This window comes from Patella vulgata, chromosome 5 (assembly GCF_932274485.2).
Source record: "Patella vulgata chromosome 5, xgPatVulg1.2, whole genome shotgun sequence".
Lineage (NCBI taxonomy): Eukaryota > Metazoa > Mollusca > Gastropoda > Patellidae > Patella > Patella vulgata.
Window position 1 is genome coordinate 22,353,868 of NC_065883.2, and position 10,281 is coordinate 22,364,148.

At 34.8% G+C, this 10,281-nt stretch overlaps 1 protein-coding gene across 2 annotated transcripts; it reads right to left on the reverse strand.

The window, feature by feature from the left end:
• Positions 1-429: 429 nt before the first annotated feature.
• Positions 430-9,759, reverse strand: LOC126821913 (solute carrier family 25 member 45). Of its 2 annotated transcripts, none has more exons than XM_050550531.2 (6): positions 9,682-9,759; positions 6,857-6,921; positions 6,127-6,170; positions 5,759-5,839; positions 3,381-3,618; positions 430-2,201 (listed from the first exon to the last, which is right to left on the reverse strand). In XM_050550531.2, the coding sequence occupies exons 2-6, from the start codon at positions 6,903-6,905 to the stop codon at positions 1,711-1,713; spliced, it is 903 nt and encodes a 300-aa protein (XP_050406488.1). In that variant the 5' UTR covers positions 6,906-6,921; positions 9,682-9,759; the 3' UTR covers positions 430-1,710. The 2 variants fall into 2 exon arrangements, with proteins under 2 accessions (XP_050406488.1, XP_050406489.1); XM_050550532.2 differs by having other exon boundaries at positions 9,590-9,708.
• Between the last annotated feature and the right edge of the window lie 522 nt (positions 9,760-10,281).

The following is a 10,281-nucleotide window of genomic DNA, read 5'->3' on the forward strand; positions in this document are numbered from 1 at the left end:
TTAAACAATTCGGCATCGACTTGGTGAATTGGATTTTTGAATTTCATCCAATAACGGTCAGTTCCTGGTCCATAGTACAATCATACTTTTAATTTCAATAATTCGCTTGCGGTGGGAGGAAACCTTAAGACCCATAAAACCCCCACGAGGTTGGACATGTCTATCTATTCGCATTGTCACATACAAATGTGGGCTCAAAACCACTCCCATTTGACTCAAGGACAGACATTATGATGTAACACACACATGTTGAACCATTCAGCCTCCCATTCCCCCTACACCATACAGTATGGTATGAGGGAAGTTGAGCACAGACAACTGCCAAGGACCTACTCTTAATTTGAATTCCAACTGTCAAGAGTTCTTATAAGAGGGGGTAATATATAATAAAACAAATTCAGTAAAGGTAAGAATTTACTATTGTATTATTTGTGATTAGTAAAAATTATTGATAATAAAATAATAAATCTTCTCTTAAACAAAGTATATTTGTGTGCGTTTTTCAAATTTAAATAATTTCCTAAAATTATAAAAAAAAGAAAATTAAAAATCAGAATGCCCAATCCCACTCAAAAGACCAGAATAAAATGTATATAATCTCTCTCTTTTCTTTCAAAAATCAAAGAAAGAACAAGTTAATTTAACCAGTCCTATATAGGTTTTCCTGAACTTTATGTATAAGTAGAATATTTTACTATTAAATTATATTATATGTATTGTTTAATGGTCGAGAGCGAGACATTAAGTAATATATTGTAACAACATGAGGGGCGTAGGCCCGAATGTTTTTACAATATATTACGCAATGTCGTAAGCTCGAGACCATTAAACATCTTAAAATACTGACACTCAGCACAAGCTTTTACGTCACATAAGTCCAATATCTCACTGGTTTGAATAAAGTACTATTGGCAAGTTGCCCGTACGATTATTTGAAATAATGGTACGCCAACATCAAAGGGTGACGTCACATCTGTATTTTAAATAATTTTAATCTCTTTCATCCACTTTTAAACAGTCATATCCAAACCCTTTACACATACATGCAGCTACCTTTAACTGTACAAAATTTTCACACTCAACCATATCAAAACACTCAACACATAAACAGCTTAAAGGAGGCAAGTCGCTAACTCAAGATCATCTTCAACATCCCTGGACCCAAACACATTTTATTGGTCAATTTAAATCAACATTGATCTTACCATGAAAAGATGGGCTTCTGATATCCAATATTTAAGACAAAATGAAAATTTTAATATTGGCACAATGCTTTTAAGCAGCATTTGTGATGAAGCCACTTGATGAAAGAGGCTAAATATATCCCACATGAGAACACTATCGGTGTAGACTGGAATAACCAGGCACTAATGACTGCCATACAATTTGGATTCTTCTCATATTTTGCCGAACATAACTAATTAGAAATTACAGTAAAATCTGAAACGATTGAATGTAAATCAGTTTATATACATTCATATCATATTATTGTATGCATTGCAGCCCATTTGTGTCCATTTCTAGGTGCCAAAGAATAGCAATTTAGCTCCATTAAATATTGCACAAGTTTTTAAGAGTGTGAATGTGACCTAAAAATCAGTTACTTGTAGCGTTCATATATGCACAGATACATTTTATTTTCTGCATAGCAATCCCATAGTTAATCCCAATTCACTTTCTCAGCCAACACTGGGAATGAACCAGAGACCTTCAGGCTAGCGAGTCACTGTGGTTCCCCCATCTTGTATTAAAAAACTTCAGACATTCGGAATAGGTCATCAGTATCACACCATTAACAGGAAAAGCACGCAGACTGATCATTGATGCTCCACGAAAAAAAACAGCCATGCCTTCACCACGATAACTTTTTGCAACGCAATCAAAGAATCCTTTAAAATTTTTATGTTCAGTGTCCGCTTGCACACGGCTTTTAACAACGTCCAATGGGAGGATAATTAACCAGCTAACAACTCCAGAAATCCCTCCACTTAAAAAATTAACCATCTGTGACGGAATGCTTGGAACTACAAAACTAATATTGCACCGTAGATATTCGTACAATGTAAAATAGATTCCTGAGGAAGGCAAATCACGAAACAGCTGCGTACCAAAACCCCGATATATACCAGTTATTCCACGTTTACGTAATATATCTGTAAAGGCAGCTACTGGACCACTGTAATATCTTGACGATGCTGGACCTGCAATGTTTAACAAACTCATGACACATGAAACTTTGTTTTGTATAATAACCTAATGGAGAATTCATAGCTCGTTCCAGTGTGTAGTCATTTAGATAAGAATATTTACAACATAAACAAGCCAGCATCATCTATTAAGTGGTAGTGTTGTGTTGGGATCGATCACTACCTTCTAGATGCCTTCTATATATCAGCACGTGGATGGACGGTCATATTCATATCTCAAACCCCCCTATATATTAACACAAGACATGTTCGTACTTCAAGCAAGCACACTCCGGAGTATGTGTGTCTGTTTTTATTAACTTCAATCTATATATTACAGTGAAGAGTCGACAGGGGCAGATAACTCCTGTCTCACATGACTTATATTACAATATTGATCATCCAGTAGAGAGAGGATCAATACGACAGTAGCTAAAATCTTTTTAATCCACTTGAAACCAAGCCAGTAGATTATCTACCATTAATATTTTGATTTTGTTTTTCTCTTAATGTTAAATAATCAATATGGCCACATTTCTATTAAGCTATGAAATATTATATATTTTTCGATAAATGCACAATGACGATAAGTACCTTTAAAGTTAGGCAGTAAATAAAATGTCAACATGAAGTCTATTATAGAAACTTCCTTTTATTTCTGTATCAATGAGTAATTGTTCTCAAACATAAGATGTCACATTTGTAAGGTATCTGTTTCTAGCATAACAAGGAACTTTCTCTTTTTTGTTATTTTAACTAATTGAAACAAAAAAAAAAATATACAGGGGGCTAAAACGACCATTTATTCAATAGTCAAAAGGCTTATCATATAGTTGCATTGTTTTCACAATTATGTTATAGACAAAGTTGATTATGATATATTTATCACTCAATAGCACATTCTACAGTAGATATCGCTAGTGTGATAACTTTCATAATCTACTGAGTGATATCTCCTAAAGAGATATCGCTTTACATGAAATAAAATCTATACCAAAGAATTATATTCATTTATTTATGCGTGTAAAATATTCAAAGGTTGACGTGTTTTTTTTCAAAATAACTATTTGAACGCATTTGTATTGCTCTCAATTATGAGAAAGTTGTAGCATTTCAATGGTAAAAGTCTAACATGCTCAGGAAGAGAATTCAATACCCCTAATTCAAATCAGCTAATATTTAAAATAAACCAACCCGTTTTTCTAGGAATCTGAGACTGTAAAACCACTTTAATAACATCTATAGGACATGCTATAACAAGCTGAGCTAATCCTGCCATGGTGCCAGCTACATACATTGAAAGGTAACTTGGTCTGCATTCTTCTCCTTCATTCCATAAACTTATTACTTTACCATACACACCAAAATATACAGCATTTACACCGGCATACGATATCAGCGGCCATGACAACCCACGAAATAATCCTTTACTCTGAAATAAATGAAATGAAATGAGGTTTCTTGTTCTACTCCTACCCAATCTGGTTAAAACACAGATCCTATTTCGTTTTTATAGTTCAAAATTTCGTTTTACTTGTCTTTACTACACTTGGATCTGGAAGAGTTGTTATTTAACTCGTGTTCTGAATGGTGTTAGGGATAACACAATGAAACGGTTTGTTACGGCGAGCTTTAGGCGTGTTTTGCACGAAACTGTGGGTAATCCACTAGTAACATCAATGCTGATTGGTTAATCAAATGTCTGACATCATAGGGTCATAAGTCGGTCTTTTGACCCCTGACGTGACTATCGCTAAAACTTGTCAGATCTTCATGTAGTGTAGGCCATCGAAAGTATAAAAAAAACGAAACGAAATATAGATCTGTATTTTAATCAGATGACTCCGACCGGACCCTGAAATAAACAGTATTACCAAAATTCATCTCTGTAGTACTATTAGGGCGAGATTTGTGCAACAAAACACATATGTATAATAATAATATGACTGATTAATTATTCTCCATTGTCAAATATTAGCTAGGGTATGAGTTTATTTAAAAATACAAATTAAATTGCTTATGAATCCAAGCGTAGAAAAACACTAGAGATGTGCGCGATTGTTAGACACCATGAAAATTTAAGAGGGAGAAGATGTGGCAATTTCCATCAGCAGGCTTGCTGAGTCTCTGCATTGAAGAATGACTTTATTATAATCTATGCGTGTATCGTATGTATTCAGAGCTTAATATAAAACTATAATCAAGAAACTCTTGTGTTTGTTGTTCAATTTAAGATGCAATATATTCAATCACAATGTGTAGTCGTCATTAATGTGAAATGTCAGATTGACATTTAAAGATACTTACTTACCAGTTCAAAAATTTCAAATGAGACCCGAGACAATACTAGATGATCAAGGGCTGTTTTAAAATATGTAGGAAGAAATGATGCTTCGGTTATATGCCAGATGTGGCGACCGGTTTTCGCGTCTTTCGCTCTCAACATCTGACAGACAAACCATAGTGCTATATATCAGGTGAACAATAACTCTAATCAAAGTTATTATATAAACACATTACGGGGGATTTTATTTTTTCAGTTACTTACTCCAATTGGTGTACAGACATTTCAATAACAGCATTCCGTTCTGTTATACATAAAATACTGCAAAATGTTTTGAAAGTTTCTGATTTATATGAATGAATCTAAATAATAAAGTTAAAGATATGTTCATGCTGTCCTCATGGATGTACAACCATATCTTTATATATTTATGGAGTCATCAACTGAATATAGGCCTACAGAACAAAACTAAATCTAGTTATATCACTGTATAATAAAATTCCTGAACTAACAAAGACAGAGGTGTCAATAAGTGTGACCATATAAAAATTGGTCAATTTTCAGAGTTGTCTCAAAGCTTGACTGGAGTCCATAATATTTAGAATCAAAGTCACATGTCCAGATACAATTATTTCCACTAAAACCTACTAAATACATGTTTTATCATTAAAAAATATTTATATATATAATAAACTTCTTGCCAAACATATTCACTTTATATTGAACATTTGTATACAAGCTTTTGTATTTGTATTCACCCATACAAAAATGAAATGAAATGAAATGAAATGAAATGAAGTGAAATGGGGTTTAACGTCCTACTGTTCTGCTCCGACTGGGGTAATCAAGACAGGCATATGCCATACAGTGTTCTGTGCTATGAGGGAAATTTTGCAAGGGCAGCGGCACTATGGCCTACTCTTATATGGATTTTCAACTGCCAAGGGATCTTTTACGTGCACGCCAATGTATACACAGGACCTCGTTTTTTTGCCCCCATCCAAACGACTAGACAGCTATCCTTGTCGGGCACTCTGTCCTGCACCACTGACAAGCGGAAACCACACCGGAAAATCAGGATGAACTATCTCAGCCAATGCAGTTATCGAACACGCGTCCTCCAGCCCACATAGCCACTATGGCTCCCTAACTCATAGACAACCATAAATAAATCACAGGTTGAAACAGATAATGCATCATCTGTGAATCAGTTGATAGTAAAGATCATGACTAAAATATTAATATTACAGAATAATTCAGAACCCAAAAGGTTAAAGGGGAAACTTACTAATCCCTGGTTTTTAACTGTTTTAATACAAGAGAGTACACTGGGATACTGTTGCCCTTTCAACTGGGTCTGTAGTTGAACCTTTAAATAAATGAAATATGGTCAGGAATCAGGATAACACAACACCCCACACAAATACGGCAATGATACAACATGCCTTTAAACACATTATTACAGAGTCTTGTATTCACTGCTTCATCACTCTCACTAAATCTGAATCAAAAATAGGAAATGCGCAGAATCGAAATAAGTAAAAATATTCACCTAATACACATCTACACCGAGTTTAAAAATTCTACATAATCGGATGAATGTAAAGACTAGAAAAGGCTAGAGTAATCTTGTACCCATTTTTCTCTTTATCTTACCTTAACTGTATCAAATGGATGACCAATAATTATACCACAACTTCCTAAAATATAATGAAGTAAGAATTTATTGAATATCTGTTATTCTCAAAATTTGTTTTCGGCTCAGTGGTGCTACTACAAACTACAGATCTTCGAGACATGAAATTTATTCTTATTCTTGATTTAAACTGAATAATAAGCCCACATTAAGGTTATTTAATACCATTGGACCTGATGTTTCTATTGCAATGTGGGAGTTGGATGGCCGCATAGTTAGCGCGTGCGCGCTTTATCATAAGGTCTGTCATTGAATCAACTGGCGTGGTTTCAATTCCCTGCTTGTACGTGACAAGGAGTAGGGTAGCCTGTCCAACATCATGGGTTTTCTCCGGGTCCTCCGGTTTCCTCCCACTGCTGAACCATATGTTAGTCCCAAAATGACCTAGTTTGTGTTGAGTAAAAAATTAACCCTCATTTCTATCTCTCTCTATTGCAATGCATGCACTACTCACATCTGAAAGCAGGCTGTCCAGAAAACTATGGATTTTAATATCAATTTGTGTCTCCTTGCCCAGCTCCAACTTTCCAAAAGATTTTGTTGGGTTGATTGAAGGCTTTAAAGCACATGGGCCACTACAAGCCCACGCCACTTTATAGGCTTAGTATATGGGAACAAAATTTTCTGAGAATAGGTTTTTGGCCTGAGAGTGGAGAAGCTACTCTCCCTTAATGATAAAGGTTGTCTAACCTCCTACTGCACCTGCTACTAAATCATGAACAACATTTGGTGTAGGCATTTTACTTCTTAATTTCCTTTAAATAAAAAAAAAAATATAGTTTTGTACAAATATTATCGGTGAATTAAGTAAGATTAGATAATTAAAGAGCTGAAAGTTCTCGCTATAATAGTTAAAAAAAAATAGATGATGAAACAAGCCAACAGTGAGGCTGATGTCCCCCGCCGAAATAGGAAAATAATTAGAGGACACATATAAATTTATCACAAATTATCTTTTACAAAGTATTGAACAATCAAACAGTATATCTTTACTTATAGTCTAAGCATACAATGTTTTTGATGGAATAATTATAGCATATTAAGGGGAAAACATGCTCTATGCCTACAGATCTAGAGTTTGGTTGTATCAACGGGTCTATTTTCCATCTTGCTGCAAGTTGTGCAAAGTTCACTGTTTTCTTTCTGTCATTAAATGTCAATTCATTATTGCATACTACATATTTAATTAATTTATAATAGTTTCTTTTTCAATTTGTTTTTTCCATTTATTTGTTTATTTACCTTGCCTATATTCATTGTATTGGATTGTATTGGAATTGCTCAATTGATGCTTTTATCAATACCTGGTTATAATATTATGACATGTAATGTGGCAGACTTACCATAAGCGGAACGGACAGACAGACAAACAGACAGACGGACGAACCCATTTTAATAGTTCCCTGCTTTCTTCGAAAGGCGGGGGACAATCAAAGTAGGAGAGTTATTGTTTTCCAAAGTCTCGACCAATCAAATTGCGTATCGCTCTGCTTACCCTGAGCAGAAAATGCTCATTATCAAACTTAGTCAAGGTATTACTGTAATGAAACTATACACCAAGTTTCATCAATCTCACTTAATTAGAACTAAAGTTATCGTGTCCCAAAGCATCAACCAATCAAATTGCTTATCTCTGCTTACCCTAAGCGGAAAATGCTCATCTTCGAACTCCATCAAGGCATTGACCTAATCAACACATACACCAAGTTTGAACATTCTAGCTCAATTAGGAAGAGAGTTATCGTGCCCCAAAGTATCAACCAATCAAATTGCTTATCTCTGCTTACCCTAAGCGGAAAATGCTCATCTTCGAACTCCATCAAGGCATTGACCTAATAAACACATACACCAAGTTTGAACATTCTAGCTCAATTAAAAGTTATTGTGTCCCAAAGCATCAACCAATCAAATTGCTTATCTCTGCTTACCCTAAGCGGAAAATGCTCATCTTCGAACTCCATCAAGGCATTGACCTAATCAACACATACACCAAGTTTGAACATTCTAGCCCAATTAGGAAGAGAGTTATCGTGTCCCAAAGCATCAACCAATCAAATTGCTTATCTCTGCTTACCCTAAGTGGAAAATGCTCATCTTCGAACTCCATCAAGGCATTGACCTAATAAACACATACACCAAGTTTGAACATTCTAGCTCAATTAGGAAGAGAGTTATTGTGTCCCAAAAAGTGTGACGGACAGACAGACGGACAGACGGACAGACAGACGGACGAACCCATTTTAATAGTCCCCTGCTTTCTTCGAAAGGCGGGGGACAAAAAGAATATGCTGAAAATTTCAGTCAAATTGCTTCACTCTGAACTGAGATATTAGCGATTTAATTTTAGGCTAGCCTCGTTTGTCATTACTATTAACATAGGTATGATAATTAACTAGTCTCAATTATCCATTTTTACGTTAAATTGTCCCATCACAAAATGTATTCAAATCCTCTAAATATTGCAGGCTAACGATGGCATCAAGAGTTGATTATGGTCTGAATAAGTTCATTAATGTCTAATTAATAATTAAGATAAAATTTCAGGCCTAAAGAAAAACCTGCAATAGGCAGATTTAGCTTTTGTAATGTATGTTTAAAATATTGAAATAAAGGGCAAATAAGTAGGCTAACACAGCCTTGTGTACATAAATTGCCTAACTATACTGTACCATACATCACAAGAATCTGACCTTCTATCCGTATATATACACCATACTCAACTAGACAATATGGTGTATGCAATGCATATATATGATTAGAAGGTCAGATGCCTGTGCATACATATACTACTTGAAATACACTTGTCATATGTTTTAAACACAATTACCACCAATGAAATTACATTCAATAATAATTCTAATTACATTGTAGGCCAGAACAGATATTGATATTAAAAACAAGATTATAAGAAAGCGGATTGTTCTTTAAAGATACATTAGTTAAGAGCTAAATCTTCCTATTGCAAATCTTTCTTTAGGCTTCAGATGTTATAGAAATTATTAATTAGACATTTATTTACATGACAAGCTCAAAATCAACTCTGTATATAGACCCTCAGATGGCTTGGATACAGCTTGGATTTAAACAGTCGTCCATTTAATAATTAATTCAATAAATGGCTGACCAAGCTAATGTTTACCGTTAGTCACTGACTTCACTACCAACTCTTTATTAAACTCTTAACTAATATATATTGAAAATTGTGCATTCTGTTTGCTAAAATGAGTTTATCTGAGTTTTAAGAATTTTTTTCATCAAATATCGGATACTGTTCGATAACATTCGTTATTTAAAACATTATGTAGATTTTTGATATTATGTGGCACAAAAAATATCAACTGAAAATAACCCTACGTCGATACAATTTATTACATAATACAATACAAATTATAATACAATAATAATAATTAATATTAATATTACGGTTAGTCGCCCGCATGCAGGCTACTTGTCCATAAGTTCAGAATGACCTCGTCATGACGGGCGATAGAACGGCTATAAAAACTAACCCACACCTTTAAGAACCCCTATTTCAAAACAATCAGTAATCAGTTCATTAAAATCACGAAATCCTAAACAACCTTACATCTACTTGCAATATAGGCTATAATGACAGAGCATGAGTTCTGCAGATTTGCGGATAGTTATCTTCAATCGTAGCTCTTCGTCTATTTCCGAATCAATTCACAACCGTGGTATCTGTGCTGTTGGCGCGTCGCCATGTGAGCCACAGTTGGTCAATCGATTTACAAATCGCTGGCTCACTAACCTGGAGGTCTGGACTGCGATCTCGGTGTTAGTCAAGAATGTTTGGTGTGTTTTCCCCTTGTCAGTGGTACAGATCCCGGCATTGAGCAGCTTCCATTCCTTCAGATAGAACAAAAATTGAGGTCGTGTGCCTACACGTTGGAATTTGAACTAACGACTAAGGTAGCGTCGCTGTCAGGCCAAGTTTTCCATGTGCACTATGAATTATGAATGATATAAGCTACGTAAGACCACAAGGGATATTCAAATGAAAAAAAAAAAAGAAATCATTCTGATTATCTCCATAACTCAACCAAATTAAATAGGCAGAATAGAAAATAAATAATTCAATATTGGCCCATTTCAAT